The 18820-nt window shown below is 41.4% G+C and overlaps 1 protein-coding gene and 1 long non-coding RNA gene across 2 annotated transcripts in view; one reads left to right on the top strand and one right to left on the bottom strand.

The window, feature by feature from the left end:
* The window catches only part of NWD2 (NACHT and WD repeat domain containing 2), a 209464-nt gene that overhangs the window by 174609 nt on the left and 16035 nt on the right, over positions 1–18820 (top strand). The window contains exons 4-5 of the mRNA XM_003128911.6: positions 13986–14189; positions 17186–17330. Coding sequence (XP_003128959.3) covers positions 13986–14189; positions 17186–17330 — 349 coding nt within the window. The remainder of the gene's footprint in view (positions 1–13985; positions 14190–17185; positions 17331–18820) is intronic.
* LOC110262076 lies at positions 4342–11110 on the bottom strand. The gene is made up of 2 exons (XR_002346601.1): positions 5138–11110; positions 4342–4728 (listed from the first exon to the last, which is right to left on the bottom strand). It is a non-coding gene; the product is annotated as an uncharacterized LOC110262076 (long non-coding RNA).

Genomic DNA, 18820 nt, shown 5'->3' on the forward strand with positions numbered 1-18820 from the left:
TTTGCAAGACAAAGGGGAATTCAACTTGGTTATGTTTTATTTCTTCTATTTTAAAAATGTCCGTTGGAAATGGCCTAAGAATAAAAGCAAAAGGAAGTACGCTTAAGTACTATTGTCAATAAAATCTTTTCCAATAGGGATGGAGGCTCATGATTCTGATACCGCTATAATGTACACCAGAATTGAACTACTAAAGCAAATGAATTGCAGATTGTGGGACCCAGGTTTCCTCACAATTGGACTTGAAATGTACAGATCAGCAAAAGGAGGTAGCTAGAATGATCCGTGTGATAAAGGGTTAGAGTTGGAGATATTAGTTATGAAATTTATGGAGAACTCACATTTGACTTTAAAGTAGATATAAGTTTATGATTAATAACTTAATATGGAGCCAGTGGTTACCCATGAATATACTTATCAACATGTGTAAATACCCAGGTTAGTATACACACACATAATTCTGAGAAGGCCTAAAAAAAATGATACTGCATAGCAACAAGCACATCCAGCACCCAGATCTTGATTTTTTTTTTTTTGGTCTTTTTGCTATTTCTTGGGCCGCTCCCGCGGCATATGGAGGTTCTCAGGCTAGGGGTCCAATCGGAGCTGTAGCCACCAGCCTACACCAGAGCCACAGCAACGCGGGATCCAAGCCGTGTCTGCGACCTACACCCCAGCTCACGGCAATGCCGGATCGTCAACCCACTGAGCAAGGGCAGGGACCGAACCCGCAACCTCATGGTTCCTAGTCGGATTCGTTAACCACTGCGCCACGACGGGAACTCCCAGATCTTGATTTTTAATACAACTCTCCAATAAAAGGAACAAGGGCTCCTTGGAGAGATGGGTGATTCTGAGACTGCAGCAGGAAACATACAAGATGAGTCTGGAGTATCTTATGCCAGATAGTAAGTTGTTCTTAAACAAAAATTGCCATAATGAAGGGAGTATGTTAAAGGCACCAAGGAGCCAAGTGAAAGAGCTTCCAAGGGAAAAAGATGGAATAATTCGAGCAACAAAATCAAGTAGCATTATTTGGTTGTGATGATCATTGTACAGCTATAAATGTAATAAAATCCATTGAGTAATAAAAAGAAAAAAGAAAAAAAGTAGCATTGCATTATAACCCGAAATACAAAATAGCCACAAGTTCCCTAATATAAAAGAGTAATTGGTAATCAATTCTGTGCACAATTCCAAATTATGTAGATTATATGTAAATAATATAGATAACTCCACCCTTAAGGAGGGGAGCACAACTCCCACCCCTTAAGAGTGGGTCACAGAGTGACTTCCTTCTACAGTGTGCAGTAGGAAAATGGAGTTTGGGGGACTAAGTTTACAGTAGAGAAACCCAACAAACACTGCTTCAGCCAAGTGATCAAGATCCATACCATCAGGCAAACTATGTTGAGTTAGGACTGTTCATATGAGGAAAACAGCACTTCTATGATCTTCTTCCCCCGAAACCTCTAACGCCAGTCCAATAATGAGAAAAATATCAAGCAAATTCCAATAGGGTACATCTTACAAAATATGTGACTAATACTCCCCCAAATAGTCAGGGTCATCAAAACAAAGAAAACCTGAGAGGAGTTCCCGTCGTGGCGCAGTGGTTAACGAATCCGACTAGGAACCATGAGGTTGCCGGTTCGGTCCCTGCCCTTGCTCAGTGGGTTAAAGATCCGGCGTTGCCGTGAGCTGTGGTGTAGGTTGCAGACGCGGCTCGGATCCTGCGTTGCTGTGGCTCTGGCGTAGGCTGGTGGCTACAGCTCCGATTCAACCCCTAGCCTGGGAACCTCCATATGCCGCGGAAGCGGCCCAAGAAATAGCAACAATAACAACAACAACAACAACAAAAAGACAAAAGACAAAAGACAAAAAAAAAAAAAAAAAGAAAACCTGAGAAAATATTGCACCAACGATGAACCTAAGGAGAAATGACAACGAAATGTAATATGGCATCCCAGAACAGGAAAACATTACATTGAGTAAAAACTAAGGAAGTCTGAATAAACTATGTGTCTTAGTTCATTAAAATGTACCAGTAATGGTTCAATAATGGTAACAAATACACCATATTATGGAAGATGTTAAAAATAGAGCAAACTGGGGGACAGCGTGATACAGGGGAATGTCTGGTACTATCTGGTTGCTCCTTCTGTAAATCTAAAACTCTTCTATGAGATTGTCTTCATTTTTTAAAAATCACTTGAAAATATGACCAACGCTGAGTTTTCAAGCTGGACAGTGGGGACATAGTTATTTCATGTTTTGAATGTTTCTCTTTTTAATTTCTCATAACTAGAAAAATAGAAACTTGAGTAGAATTCTGTCCGTACTTTATGTGAATTAGTAATTACGGTGGGTAGTTTTACTCTGTTTTGTTTATATTAACACTGATAAATTAAAATCTTATAGAAGAAGGCTGCCAAGATACAAGTTAAAAATGGGGAGTTCCCGTCATGGCACAGTGGAAGTGAATCCAACTAGGAACCATGAGGTTGCAGGCTTGATCTCTGAGTGGGTTAAGGATCCGGCGTTCCTGTGAGCTATGGTGTAGGCCCGCAGCTGTAGCTCGGATTAGACTTCTAGCTGGGAACCTCCACATGGTGCCCTAAAAATAAAAATTTAAAAAGACCAAAAAAAAAAAAAGTTAAAAATGGCTGAACTTCTTTGTACACAAATCTATAAATAGTAAGATGAATTTCTCAAAGTGGAATTTTATACCCACTGCCAAATTGCATTCTCAGCATGTTTCTTCCCATCTTCCTGGCACTCTGTCTAGAAGTGCCCATTTTCTTTTGTGAGCATACCACTTACTATCAGCTTGATAAGGAAAAAATCTAATCACCTGTGTTCTATGGGTGTTAAAGGAGCAGAGAATCATTATCAACTTTTATGCTTACTGGCATTTGTGTGTCAGCTTCTATGAACTACCTGTTCGTGGGTTTTGTCCATTTTCCCATTGCTGTATTAGAGCTCTATACAAATGTTTTGAATACTGCCATTCCCACCTCGGGTCTTCTGTGACTCCACTCCACCGCTTTCCCTCCTCCTGATTCTGTGCCCACAGAAGGGTTAGTGATCCTCAGCCCTGTGCTCTTGCCACTCTAATTCCTTCTTGAACTATCTAATCCATATGGATCTCTGACTGCTCTCCCAGAATGAACATTCAAAATATTAGGGCCCATGACCGTGTTCACCGTCTTGTTAGAGTCACCAGCCTCCCCTGGGAATGAGGGGGATTCTGGGAAATTCAGTGCTCAAACTAGGACAGTCCTGAGCAAACCAAAATTGTTGTTCACCCAGCAAGTCAGGTGCCCAATTATTTGTTGAATGAATGCATGATGATTTCCAGGACTGCTTTCCCAGCCAGATTCCTCTTTTGACTACTTTACAAGTCCTTATTTCTAACTGCTTCATGGGCAGCACCATATAATAGCATCTCACCATTTTTTTTTTTTTTTAAATTAGGGCCTCACCTGAAGCTTATGGAGGTTCCCAAGGTAAGGGTCAAATCAGAGCTGCCGCTGCCGGCCTACACCACAGCCACAGCCATGCCAGGCCCAAGCCACATCTGTGACCTACACCACAGCTCACGGCAGCACCAGATCCTTAACCCACTGAGCAAGGCCAGGGATAGAACCATGACCTCATGGTTCCTAGTCAGATTTGTTAACCACTGAGCCACAACGGGAACTCCCTCCCTCTAGCATTTTAGAATGTAATTCTTACACATTTCTCAGTTTTATAAGGTAACTGTCTGGGGTTAGGATTGCAATCTGTACTTGGAACTGATTAAATTAAGGGCAAGCTCCAGAATGGCTCCATTCCCTGAGTCCTGTTACCAAAACTTCTCATGCTTTGGTTGCTTCCTTGACTCCCATGTTTCTAAAGAATTGTCAGCCTAAATCAAAGGATAAAATGAGGCATTTGAAATGGGGAAAAGGTGAGCCTGTTGGGGAATCGTAGAATTGCAATTCAAGAGAGACACAAACTATAGCAAGCTGCAGGTGAGACCGTTCAAGGGTTTGGGGGAGGCCGTCCTTATGAGCAGGGAACTCAAGGAGGCAAAAGTCCAGGGAGCATGTGTTCAAGTCAAAACCAAATCTAGACCAGCTTTGAAAATTCCCCAGACAAAACCAGCCTAGTCATATAAATGAGGTTCAAGTCAGCTTATCTTGCAAGACCAACCCAACCTGAGCCATTTCTTGTTCATGCCTCTGGAAACCAGAAGCCTTATTTCCCAAGGCTGATACAATTCCTGACCAATTCCCTATCACATAAAAAAATTCCAGTCTTAGCAGGTTGCCGTAAATCAGGGCACATGTGTGAGACTTTCCATTTTATCATTTTATATCCTCTGGTTCCATTTTAGATTGAAATTCTTTTGCAGAATAATAGTTGTGTTCAGTATTTTCTTTTTTGTCTTTTTGCCTTTTCTAGGGCCACACTCGTGTAATATGGAGTTTCCCAGGCTAGGGGTCAAATCGGAGCTGTAGCCACCAGCCTACAGCAGAGCCACAGCCTTGCCAGATCTGAGCTGCGTCCTGTGACCTACACCACAGCTCATGGCAACGCCGGATCCTTAACCCACTGAGCAAGGAAAGGGGTCGAACCCGCAACCTCATGGTTCCTAGTCAGATTCTTTATCCACTGAGCCACGACGGGAGCTCCTGTTCAGTATTTTCAAGGTATTGAAACTTCGTTACAGAGAAAAGCACACTGCAATAAGTAAAAGATAGCAGAATTACCATGGATATAAGTAAATATTATTGATATCTGCTAAATTCTGCAGTGGGTTTCAGTATGTTAATTTAATAGCCGTAGTTAAACCATGAATATCAGTTTTAAGAAAAAAGGTAAAATTATAGTCGTATTTGAGCTGACTCTCAAAGAAACTAGATCAAAGCATTAACTCATTTGTGGTATAGTAAACGAAACTTGTGAGTCACGTCATCAATGACTCAACCCCCGAAAAACATTTTAGGATGAATTGCCAAACATACCAGATCTTTCGTTAACAAAACCTGCTTCATTTTGTTCATCTTTACGCTTGTATTAGTCAGCTCAGGCTGCCAAAAGGAAATACCCTAGAATGGGTAGCTTAAACAATAGAAATGTATGTTCTCACAGTTCTGGAGTTTGGAAGTCCACGATCAAGGCGCCAGCGTGGTGGGTTGCGGTGAGAGGGCGCTCCTTGGCTCGAAGACGGCCTCCTCCTCACTGTCTTCCCGCAGAAGAGGCCCTGGTGTCACTTCCTCCTCTTATAAAGGCACCAGTTTGATTGGCTTAAGGCCCCACGCCCGTGACCTCATTTTAACCTCAATCACCTCCTTAAAGGCCCTATTACATTCACGTGGTGGGTGAGGGCATCAACCTAGGTACTGGGGCACATGTGTAGGCCATAGTCATGCTGGTCTTTTCCTGCAAAGTGGCAATCCCTGTAGACGTGGTGATTAACACACAATAATACAAACCTCTTCATTTTTTAAAATGTCTATTTTATGTGTGGACTCTCTGCACCCCCTCAAGTGTTGCCTGTCTTCTAATCCATAAATGCTAACCCCACACCTCTGTTGCTATTCCAGCCCACTAAGGCAGTTAACCCCGCTTAATTCTTTTAAGGCTCTTTTTCTTCACCCAGAAAAGTGGAGGAGTTTGTTCTCATCTCACCCTACAGTTTCTCACCTTCCTTCCACCTGTAAACAACTATCTACCCATTCTTTTCCTCCTGATCTTCTGTTTCTCTTTCTTCAATTAAGAGATTTTTTTCCCCTTCTCTAGCTATCCAGTTATACTTCTCCGTCTATCCAGCTTATTTCTATTACCGGTCTGTACCTGTGCATGTGCTAAGAATGTATGTTTCTCTACAAACGGAGTTTAAGTAGTGGTGCCTTCTACATCGCCAGGTGCTTTATATTTCAGAGTGCTTTCACCTAGAGTAACTGTTTGATTCCCTCAAGAAACCAGAGTGGATGTGTGACCAGGTACGTATACAAGGGTGAAATATTAGCTCTATTTATAGATATGAAAGCTGAGGCTCAAAGGAGTTAGTTAAGCAACTTGCTAAGGTCACTCCTAACTTTTAGCCTTTTTCCAAACTCAAAATGTTTTTTACGTATCTGTAGATTATTCATGTGCATTAATGTACCTCTTTATCCTATTTCAGAAATTCATGTTTGTAGGATGTGAAATACAGGCTCACTATGTACAAATTGTGGGAAGACATTTTTTTTTTTGCCCATAGACAGACGCAAGTAAATATCTAGTCATTATATACTGTCAGTTCCATCGTGGATATCCGGATGATTGAATGCTTTGACATAAAAAATACTAAACTGTATGGACCAAGTATATAAGTATATTTAAGTATAACATCCCATCTTGGCAACCATGAATGGAAGTCCTTATCTCTAATGGCTAAGATATCACTTTTATGTCTGTTGGTGCCAAACATACGATCTTCCCTAAAGATCTGATCTAGATCATCTTTAACGTGGACAGTATGTAGTCCTAACAAATACTATTTCAGTCATTTGTCATGATTATTTCCCAATTCGTCCCCTGTAATAGCCACGGTTCTTCAGAGAAATAGAACCAATAGGAGATTATGTATTAGAAAGGATACATACACACACACATATGATTTATTATAAGGAATTAGCTCATATGATCATTGAGGCCAAGAGGCCCCACAATCTGCCCTCTGTAAGCTGGAGGGAGCCCCAGGAAAGCCAATGGTGTAGTTGCCATCTGAGTCCAAAAGCCATAGACCCAGAAGTGCCCATGGTATAAGTCCCGGTACAATGGCAGGAAAAGACCAACGCCCCGGCTCAGTCAGGCACAGAGCGACTTTGCCCCTTTTCCTACTTTTTTGTCCTCTTGGGGCCCTCAAAGAATTGAATGATATCCACTCCCACCGCTGAAGGCAATCTGCTTTACTCAGTCTGCTGATTCAAATGCTAATCTCGTCCAAAAACACTCTCTCAGATACATCAAAAACTAATGTTTCACCAAATATCTGGGCACCCCGTGATCTAGTCAACTTGACATATAAAAGTAACCATCATATTTCCCTTCCTCCTTTTACTCTTGCTTCTTGTGACACCTGAAACTTGAAAGTTTGAGTAATTGAATTAAAATCCACTTCTACAAAAAGTACCTTCTATTTCTATTTTAAAAATGTAAACATCAGTTGCAAAGGTGCTTCTTTGGAAAAACACTGGGAAAATAACATTGTGTAAAGTAGGTGCAGCTGATTCTTGGAGTGGTTCAATTGATCTCACTCTGCAATAGATCATTGTTTGTAAAGGTTAGCTGTGAACTCCGGGAATACACCACAACCGTCTTTTCCCCTCCATGCAATGTCAGATAAAAAAGAATGCCAACACCCAAGGGCATAACATTGAACATCTGGCAGTCCTTGTGAACAGTGCTCCCCAAAGCGTGCAGTGCCCACCTGCACAAACATACATGGTGACCCTGCAAAGGGCACTGGCTGGCAAAACCATCATTAGAAGTAAACCATCCACAGAACTCTCAGAAGGGGGCATAGCACAACACGTTGATGAAGTACAAAGAATGAGGTTATTGAAAACCCCACATTCGAGGGCTCGTGTTTCCATATCTTCTTAGAAAAGTGGTCTTGGGCAAGCCAGGCAAGGTCTGGGAGCGTTGGTGTCCTCTTCTGCAACTCTCCCTGCTTCACAGAATCATGAATGTTTAAATGAGATCATGGACAAGAGAAAAGTGTATATATGAATGTGGATTTTAATAAATAAAAGAGAAGGTTATAGAAAGGAAGAACTAGTCCCAGCTGCCTTGCATCAGTGACTGGGTTGGAGGGAGTAGGGCATTTACAGTCAGTGCTTCAGCTTGTTATAGCACCAGTGGTGGGGGTGGGGGCGTGACAGAATCGCTCCCTTTCCAGCTGCCCCCATGACTGATGGCTCACAAATAGCAGCCCACCCACCTATAAAGCATAACCTCCATCCCCCCCAAGAAGTACCTTCACCTGTCTTTCCTGACATCCCACAACAGTAAAAACAAAGACATTCTGAGATCACCCGCACCATGGAGTGGTGATCTGTTTCCTGCAAGAAAAGCTGCATCAGATTCAGACCCCAATGATTCTCAATTGCAAGCCCAGGCAGAACTAACTGCACATAAAGAGCTGGTGGGGGGTGACGGAGGGCAGAGGAAAGAATCAATGCTTGTGCAACAGAAAAGAAAAATCAATGGAGGGGAAAGAAAATGTTATCTCTAAGCCTTTGAATGGCTTAGATGTATCTATACCAGCATATAAAAAAGGAAAGAATGATACAAAGAGTGGAGAGTCCTTCTACATTTAGGTTCTCAGTTATAAAGAAATCAATAATTCTGAAAAGATTTCTTTTTAAAAAACGAGGTGAAATTTATATAGTATAAAATAAACCACTTAAAGGTGAACAATTCAGGAGTTCCTGTCGTGGCTCAGTGGTTAATGAATCCGACTAGGAACCATGAGGTTGCGGGTTCGATCCCTGGCCTTGCTCAGTGGATTAACAATCCAGTGTTGCCATAAGCTGTGGTGTAGATTGCAGATGCGGCTCGGATCCCACGTTGCTGTGGCTCTGGCATAGGCCGGTGGCCACAGCTCCAATTCGACCCCTAGCCTGGGAACGAACCTCCATATTCCTCAGGAGCAGCCCAAGAAAAGGCAAAAAGACAAAAAAAAAAAAAAGTGAACAATTCAGTGGCAATAATACATTTATAATGTTGTGCAACCACCACTTCTATCTAGTTCCAAAGCATCTGGAAGTATTTCTTAGTCTAGAATTCTATACACAGAAACTGCTATTAAAAAATTAGACAATTTTCTTAGATTTTTTTCAATCATTTGGGCTTAACTCCCAGATTATATTTGAGCACTCAACTGGATTGTTGCTTCCTGGGGTGGGCCAAATTAAATATGTTCTCACATTTGATTAGGTGGGTGGGAGAGGCGATTATGGATTTCTAAAGACAGGAAAATCCCAAATGTTTATATTCGTGTGTGTTCTGACTCAGTGTTTAAACAATGAAAAGTTGAAAATGATTTCAGGCAAATGTGTTTCTTTCAGACAGGGTCACAGAGGCTGATGAGATCAGTGGTATAACTAATAAACATGGACCTCAATGCAAAATCAAATATAGTCCCTCAACTCTCCACCAGATTTCTCCACAAACTGGCAAAGTTGGTTTAACCAAGCAAAAAAAAAAAAAGGCTTCTCCAACAGTGAGTTCAGAAGTTCAGAAGGATGTGAAAAATCTGACTTTTGCTTTGGTTAGGAAAGTGAATATCCTACTGACTATGAACAGAAAAGGAGGCTTTCTTGCAGATGGTTTTGGCACCTGCCCTAGCGTAATTCATGTGCCCTCCCCATAGCTACAGGGCTAGGAATAGTCTGATTAGGGAACCAAGATTGGCCCTCCACCTTGCCACCTCCACTTTTACTGCTGGCCTTTTAGCCTTGGTCTTGCATCTCTACCCCTGCTCTGAGCCATTGACCAAAAGAGCTGGACTTTGCAACTGAGTTGGACCAAATCTTTCTCTGAATTGACTGTTGCCAGCCTTAGTATACACAGCATGCTATGTGTGTTACCATGTAACTGTACAGACCCCCAGAAGTCTTTCTGAAAAATGTGGTAGCAAACTTCCCTTTTGCTGTTTCTCTTTTTGTTGCTTCTCAAATAGCAAGGTAAGATTGAAGCAGAATCTTATTTTGGACTCTTGAAAAGGAACTGCTTCATGATTTATGAGCATTCCACCCAAAGGAAGAATCGATAGAGAGAAGGGAAAGTCTTGGAGAGAACAATCCAATAAGTAACTCTAAGCCTATCTCATGATTACTTTTCTGAAGTTCTATATTACCGCTTTATATATAGCAAGCGCTCAATAAAATCAGTTATTTGAATTGAATGAGGTTACTTTTTCTTCTTTAGTAATCTCTACTCTAAGGAACACTTTGTCTCACTATACTGATTAAGTAATTAGAGCACTTGGTGCCAGCTGTCCAATGCCAATAATTATTTTTAAATAGACTTAGATTTTTGTAATGATCTGCAGTTTCCCCGTCCTGCTCCTTCAATGCTCGCTGACTATTACTCCTGAGACCACATATGCATGGCCCATAGCAAGTGGCCCTTATATTCTAGAACCATTTGTAACTGCACTTTGAATTCCAGATTCCTCAGCTCCCCAAGCACAGCGGCCCTCAGGTCTAAGAAGGGATTTTATAACTTCTCCTTTAACAAATACCCTTGGTGATCCATGTGCCTGCCATGGAGCACATTTCAGAAATGAATCCACAGATATGATCCTGCCCTAGACTCTGAGACCAGCCGGTTTAGAGCAGAGGGAGGATGAAGAACCAATGGTAAACTGCTAATACGGAGATGACAGTCCTTCCCTGGGATGTGATCTTATTTCCATAGTCACTATTTTGTCCCCTTTCCCACTCCATGGCTGAAACCCAGCTGTTGTCACCCTGCATCTGGGTTGCTGGGAACATCATATTCCTGGGCTTCATTGGCTGCTAGATGAAGACTTGTCAATTACTAAATCCCATATTTACTGTTCTGCCTGTTCACCGAGTCCTTTACCCAGTGGCCAACCTCCACAGGTTGCCTTATGGGATTCCTCTGGAAAGTCCTACTTCTACTGCTTTGAAGCCCTCTTAGGGCCTTCCTTGCCCAGGTGGGTTTCCGGGATGACCCTTCCCAGCACTAAAATCTCACTCTTCATGACAGATATTCCTGAATGAGGATGCTGACCATCCTTACCCAGAATTAGCCGAGAGGAATAGGACACCCACCAGGCCGGCTACCCTTTAAAAGATCATCTCCCTCTGTCTGTATTCGAGCGAGAGGTTATGCCTGCATTTACCCGAGTTTAACATAAGAGATTTTAGACAAGGAATTAAGTGAAAAACAACTCAAAGCAATATTATTTTTGTTGCATATGGCCTATTGTCAAGAAGAACCCAAAACAAATATAGATTAAAATAAAAGTGCTCTTCGGAGCTCCCGTCGTGGCTCAGTGGTTAACAAATCTGACTAGGAAGCATGAGGTTTTGGGTTCGGTCCCTGGCCTTGCTCCTTGGGTCAAGGACCCAGCGTTGCTGTGAGCTGTGGTGTGGGTCGCAGATGCGGCTCAGATCCCATGTTGCTGTGGCCCTGGTGTAGGCTGGTGGCTATAGCTCCAATTAGACTCCTAGCCTGGGAACCTCCATATGCCACAGGAGCGGCCCTAGAAAATGGCAAAAAGATAAAAATAAAAAATAAAATAAAAGTGCTCTTCATTGGCATTCAGACTGATACACTTGGAGTGAGAACATCTTTTCTCAAAGGAATCATCTATAAACCTCTATACATTTGTCCTGCTGAAATAATGGAGATCCATGATAGAGTCCCTCCATTCAAGCCCCTTCCAAAGGGACTTATGCAGCCCAAGAGAACAAATAGGTCTATCTCCTCCTGCGTGGTCTCTGAGGCTAGTAGTGAGGAGAACTTGGCTTGGAACAGGGAGTTCAGTGAGCCATAGTCACCCGCTGTCAGCCAGTTAGATGAGATGAATTCAGTCCCAAGGAGATACAGAGCCTGGCCCGACCAGGGATGTGTTTAGACAGTACCTGCTAAAAGACTACAGGCTGAAGTGAAGTTGCTGACAAAACTGGTATTTTCCCAAATTATTACTCTACCTGTAGAGAGCTGAAATATTATCTTGGAATACAAGAAGTTTTGGATAAGGATAGAACAAACTCTAGGGATTTTTTTTCTCTTAGTTTGTTCATTTACTCAACAAATATCTTTCCTAAAAAAGTATTTTCTATGTGGTAGGCAGCTCTGGCTTCTGCCCTCATGGGGCTTATCATCTTATAGTAGAGTTTAGGTCATGAATTTATTTTGGAAACAGGTCTATCCAGGATGTAAATTGTCTCACCTGCCTGTACAAGATGAACACCAAGTAAGAAGTGCCCTCAAGGAAGCCAAACCACAGTTTACCTTCTAGTGGGTAGACAAGACAGGACATTTGTGGTAAAGGTGCCAGTCAACAGGAAGACAGGAGAAAGGTACCCACAAATAAATAGGAATTGTCCCATAGATACTGTAAAGCAGACCGACTTGGCTTGGATAGTACAGATCCGTGTTAGACTTGACTTTCCTTCCTTGTTTCCACTAGATAAGATGCCAAAGGCTAACTGAAATGCCAGGTGCTATTTAAGCTAATATTTTTCCTGGCTTAAGCCAGTGGTTCTGGCACCTGGAGGGCTTGCTAAGACATAGATTTCTCAGCCCTATCCCCAGAGTTTCTGATTCAGGAGGTCTGGGATGGACCCTAAGCACGTGCAGGCTGAACAAGTTCCCAGGTGATGAGGGTGTGGCTCATCTGAGGACCATGATTTGAGAACCATGGGCTCAAGTGAACACTTGGAGGAGACTTGAAAGTGTTGCTCCACAAAGGAGTATAGACAGCATTACCAGGCTTAAAATTAAAAACAAACAAGCAAACAAAACCTGTTGTTTTTCCTACTACAAAGTAACACATGTGTATTGCAAACATTTTTTTAATAAAAAAGCAATCCACTCAAGAAACAACTGAAGTAAAATTTAAACCATCTGCTGCAAGATAGCCATTAGTAATCTTGCTTTATATTCTTACAATATCTTTATGTGTTTGTTATGTGTGTTTCTACAAATATATACAATCTCCCTCATGTGTGTGTATACATATATAACATATATACAACATACATCGGATCGATCTTATACATACTGTTTTGTAACTTATCTTTTCACTTAACAGTATATTATAAACATCTTTCTACATCAATACAGCTCTAGAGCATTATTTCGTACTATCCTTGGAATAGAGGTACTAAAATATATTTGAATGTTCTCACTTGCTGGACACTTAGGTTTAATTCTATCTTGTTAAAACAGGCTCAGCATAAATATGCTGTCTTTATATTCATCCTTCATTACTTTCTAAAGACAGATCCCAGAAGAAAAACCAAGCCAAGTCAAAGCTCATGTATTTTTAAGTCTTTTAATACATATTTCCAGAATACCCTTCTAAGAAACACTGGGTCAATTTACACATTCATCAGCTCTATAGAGGTATTTTCTCACACCTCCAAATGACATTGAGCATGTGTTTTCCTTTGCCGTTTCAATAGGGAGAAAATGATATCTGGCTTATATTTTGAATTTTTTCCAGTTACCAGTGGATTTATAGTTGCAACATATTCAACAATTTCATACTTTTTTCATTTGTAGCTGTGTAAATCTGGGGCTTTGAATTCTTTTGTTTGCAAGTTTACATGTTTGCTATTTCATAGAATCCAGCGTGTCATTTGTTGTCACCAAAAAAAAAAAAAAAAAAGCCTCAAAATAGACAAATTTAGGAGTTCCCATTGTGGCTCAGTGGTTAACAAGCCCAAGTAGGAACCATGAGGTTGTGGGTTCAATCCCTGGCCTTGCTCAGTGAGTTAAGGATCCGGCGTTGCTGTAGGCTGCAGTGTAAGTTGCAGACACGGCTTGGATCCTGCATTGCTGCAGCTGTGGCTGGGCTGGCGGCTACAGCTCCGATTTGACCCCTAGCCTGGGAACCTCCATATGCCACAGGTGCAGCCCTAAAAAAAAAAGCACAAATTTTGTTACATTATATAAACTTTGGGAAAATAACTTTGCTACAAAATTCTATATTTTTTGACTGATATGATATGCAATCTCAATTCTCAGTGTGTCAATTTATTATAACTACAATATAAATGGTCTAAACTTACTTATGAAACAATCCATAGGAAAATGTATCCACTGCAATTAAAAGACACAACTGATGGAACAATGTATCTTGCTGTCTACTTATTAATATTTATTGAGTGGCCATATGATATGACTGCTAAAATGAACTTTCTTGATGATACACTAAACTGAACTTTCGTATTGATACACAGGGACTATTAGGTGAAAAATATGGGAACATCCGAATCCCTGGAGAAGTGGAAGCCTCAGAGTTTGAAATGATTTTGGATGCTGCCGTAGAGGCGAAGCTGGAGACCAAGTTGCTGGAGGAGTGGTACTGTCGAGATGAGAACTCAGTACCAGCAGCTTATTACCTCAGACCCAAGTCGGAAATGCTGAAAAGCAATAAAAATGCAGTAAGTTACATTTCTCTCCAAAGCACATCTCTCTCTCTGACTTTAAACTATTAATGTCATCCAGGGGTGGTTTTCTTCACAGAAAAGGTACAGTAGACGGAAAAGTACCCTGCTCTGGACCCTCAATTTCCTTTTTTTTTTTTTTTTTTTTTGCCTTTTCTAGGGCCGTTTCCCCCGGCACACAGAGGTTCCCAGGCTAGGGGTCTAATCGGGGCTGTAGCCCCTGGCCTACACCACAGCCACAGCAATGAGGAAACTGAGCCACGTCTGTGACCTATACCACAGCTCACAGCAACGCTGGATCCTTAACCCACTGAGCAAGGCCAGGGATCGAACCCACAACCTCATGGTTCCTGGTCGGATTCGTTAACCACTGAGCCATGACAGGAACTCCTAAATTTCCTTTTAACAACTAAATCCAAATGGCATCTCAGACTTTCCTTCTGGGGTCATTTCCTTCTTCCCGAAGTATACTATTTGGAAGTTCCATTAGAATTTCATTAGGTCTACTAGTGATAAAGTCTCTCTGTTTATCTGAAAATATTCGTATTTTTCTCATTCTGCTATAACGTGTCTGTGTAGGTATTCTGACTGGTGTGTGTTGTGTTTCCTATATTTGGGCACGTGTCCTACCAGTTTGGGAATGTTCTCAGCCGTCATCGCATCAATTCATGTCTCTCATCCACTCCTTCTCCTTTCCTTTTTGCTCTTCAATTAGATGAACAAAAGACTGCCTCAGTCTATCCTCTATGTCTCTTCATTGTCTTTCACAAGATCAATTTCCTTATCTTTCTGTACTGCTGTCCAGAAAATTACTTTCGGTCTTTTTTTCCAGCCCACTAATTTTCTTCTTCAGCTATGTCAACTCTGTTCCTGCACTGAGTTTTCAAGTTCAACATTTATATTTTTAGTTCGTAAAATGCTTTTGGTGGGGAGAGAGGGGTCTTTTTAAAATATGCCTAGCTACGTTTTATAGTCTCTTTTTTTTTTTTTCTTTCTTAGGGCCTTATCTATGGCATATGGAAATTCCCATGCTAGGGGTCAAATTGGAGCTGCAGCTGAGGGCTATGCCACAGCTACAGCAATGCTGGATCTGAGCCACGTCTGCTGCAGCTTTCGGCAATGCCAGATCCTTAACCCACTGAGCAAAGCCAGGGATCAAACCCATGTCCTCAGAGAGACAGTATGGGCTTCTTAAACCTCTGAGCCACAATAACTTCTGTAGTCTCTTGGTTTTTATTTTTTTATTTTTTATTTTTATTTTTTGTCTTTTTACCTTTACTAGGGCCGCTTCCTGTGGCATATGGAGGTTCCCAGGCTAGGGGTCCAATCAGAGCCGTAGCCACTGGCTTACACCAGAGCCACAGCAACGAGGGTTTCGAGCCACATCTGCGACCTACACCACAGCTCACGGGAACGCCGGATCCTTAACCCACTAAGCAAGGCCAGGGATCAAACCTGCAACCTCATAGTTCCTAGTCAGATTCGTTAACCACTGCGCCATGACGGGAACTCCTCTCGGTTTTTAAAATTCAGTATTTTCCTTCAACATTTCATACACTGTTAATTTATATTTGTATGTCTCATGTAGAATCTAGGAGTGAGTTGAGTCATGCATGAGTGTGACGAAAACATCATTTTCTCATCTCTTTGTTCCCAAATGGATCAAATATGTGTCCCCCAGAAACTGAACGAAGGAGCTAGAGAAGATGGGTTGGCCCATTTGCTGCATGGCATTTTTAGAGAGATTGAAAGGAAAGCATAGACCCATCCCTCTTCCAAAGAAAACATCCTTGATACATTCGGCACCCAGGCAGCTCCAAGAGGAGGAGAACCCTGGGTTAGCAATGGCTCTTCATTCAAGAACTCTGTGTACTTGTCATTCTGACATTTGACATAAAGCATTTCCTCCATGCAAAACGAAATCTTGTCAGATTCCTTGATGTTTCTTCTTCACCCTCACATGCATTTTTCAAAGTCATTATTTGCAAGAAACTGGAGAGGAATATTGCAGTAAACCTCAAACCATTCCCCAGTTAAATACACCAGGAGTAAAGGTAGTAGCTGGTAAATGTAGATATCAAAAAACATGATACCTGAAGAAACCATTTTCACACAGTAGTTTGATGGCACTTGCACATATATTACTATCTAATTGGGTTTAGTTATTTCTTCTTTGTTTGACTCTATGATCCTCCAGGGAAATTTAAATTATTCTCTAACCCCCGTGCGATATTTCCGTTAAATTGTTGTTAAGTAAATGAATCTTTTGTTCATTTGTTTTGTTTTGTTTAGGGCTGCACCCACAGCATATGGAGGTTCCCAGGCTAGGGGTTGAATCGGAGCTGTAGCTGCCAGGCTACACCACAGCCACAGCAAAGCAGGACCTGAGCTGTGTCTGCAACCTACACCACAGCTCACAACACCACCGGATCTTTAACCCATTGAACGAGGCCAGGGACTGAATCTGCATCCTCATGGATCCTAGTTAGATGCATTTCCGTTGAGCCATGACGGGAATTCCAGTAAATGAATCTTTGAATACGATGATAAGTAAGGCTCTGTAAATGTTACTTTCTTGATAGGCACTCACTCCTCCTATTTTATTTCCTAGAGGATCATAAAAATAAGTAAGGAAGAAACAACCAAAGACAATTAAATAGTAGCATATGAGCACATCCCCTTTAACTGTCTCTTTTCCTTAGAGGGTATTGAAGAGATGATTTTGTTATGACATTTGCATTAAAACTCAAGAGGGAAATATATGGTATATTAAGAAAGTCCAACGCACAAATCCTGTTTGGATTCACACTGTTGTGTCACTGGGTGAATTCAATCACTCTCAGGGTATTAGGGACAGTAAATGAGATACTGTCTACTAAGTGCCTCTCATAATAAGGCACATAGCAGACCTTCAAATAACAACAGGTCTCTTGCTCTTAAATATTGGGTTTTCTTTGATGGTATTAAGAGTGGTTTCTTTTATATTTCCACAGATACAGCCCGCTGCCAATTCTGAGAATGAGAAGCCCTGGCAAGAAATATCAGATGAGATCAAGAAGATATTTAAGGCTTCTGTAAAACTGTTACATGAAAAGGGGAAAATGAAACACAGCCAAGCCAAGAGGTACCTGTTCTCAGGTAATTTTTACACATCCTCATTTAACTAAGGAAAAGATAAATAATAGGGGCATCTCAGCCATAAAAAAGAATGACATAATGCCATTTGCAGTAACATGGATGGAACTAGAGAATCTCATACTGAGTGAAATGAGTCAGAAAGACAAAGACAAATACCACATGGTATCACTTATAACTGGAATCTAATATCCAGCACAAATGAACATCTCCACAGAAAAGAAAATCATGGACTTGGAAATTAGACTTGTGGCTGCCTGCCTGATGGGAGAGGGAGGGAGTGGGAGGGGTCGGGAGCTTGGGGTTATCAGACAACTTAGAACAGATTTACAAGGAGATCCTGCTGAGTAGCATTGAGAACTATGTCTAGATACTCATATTGCAACAGAACAAAGGGTGGGGGGGGGGAATATATACATGTAAGGATGACTTGATCCCCTTGCTGTACAGTGGGAAAAAAAAAAAAAAATAGGGGCAGCCACTGCTTCCCTTTTATGGTTCTACAAACTTAGTTGCATTTACTGCTTGGTGAAGTTTAATTTTTCTAAACATTTCCATCCTCTAGAGAGGCAAGTGTTCTTCTGTCTTAAAGATAAGCCTTTACTTAAGGGAATTCTCCAGAAAATGTGACTTTAAAAGAAGTCAGAGGTGTCTGGATATAATAGCCCAGGCTCCGCCAGTGTTTCTGAGTTGAGCTGTTCATTCATTCACTCACTTGCTCACTCAGCAAATTTTATTGAGTGAATACTATGCATCAGACATTGGAGATACAACAATGACCAAGAAGGCAAGGTCTGTGCTCTCCTGGAACTTATTTTTTTAGTAGGGGGAAGTAAAAGATAGGCAAGTGATCAAACAGATGAACGATATCATTTCGGAAAGGATAAGTGCTATAAATAAAACATAGTAATAGGAAAATTGGGACTGATGAAGGATGTGGGCGGTCCAGATTTAGATGGGATGAGTAATAAGGAAATAACTTTTGAACTAAATGACAGAAGGAATCAGAGCCAGCAGTGCTGTATCTCAAACAGAATTCCAGGCAGAGGGATTACCAGATTCAAAATCCCTGAGACAGGTATGTGCTTAGCAAGTCCAAGAGCAGGAAGAAAGTAAAGGTAGCCAGGCTTGGGAAGGAGAGATGAGGTCAGAGGTGGGCACAAGCCATAATAAGAGCCTTATGTTTTATTCTGGTGTCAATGGAAATATCAATAAACAATCTATAATATAGAAAAGAATTTTACATGAGCTTGGGCTGAGGACTACAGCCCAAGAGGCAGATTCAAGAAGCATTTGAAATTTGTTCCATCAGACTACAAAGTGGGGGAGGCATATTTATATAGGCAAAAATCACAAAGTTATAGTTATATGAGTTGATTATCAAGAATTATAATTGGAGAAGTTCCCGTTGTGACACAGTGGTTAACGAATCTGACTAAGAATTGTAAGGTTTCGGGTTTGATCCCTGGCCTTGCTCAGTGGGTTAAGGATCC

The sequence above is a fragment of the Sus scrofa genome, chromosome 8, assembly GCF_000003025.6.
Source record: "Sus scrofa isolate TJ Tabasco breed Duroc chromosome 8, Sscrofa11.1, whole genome shotgun sequence".
Classification (NCBI taxonomy): domain Eukaryota; kingdom Metazoa; phylum Chordata; class Mammalia; order Artiodactyla; family Suidae; genus Sus; species Sus scrofa.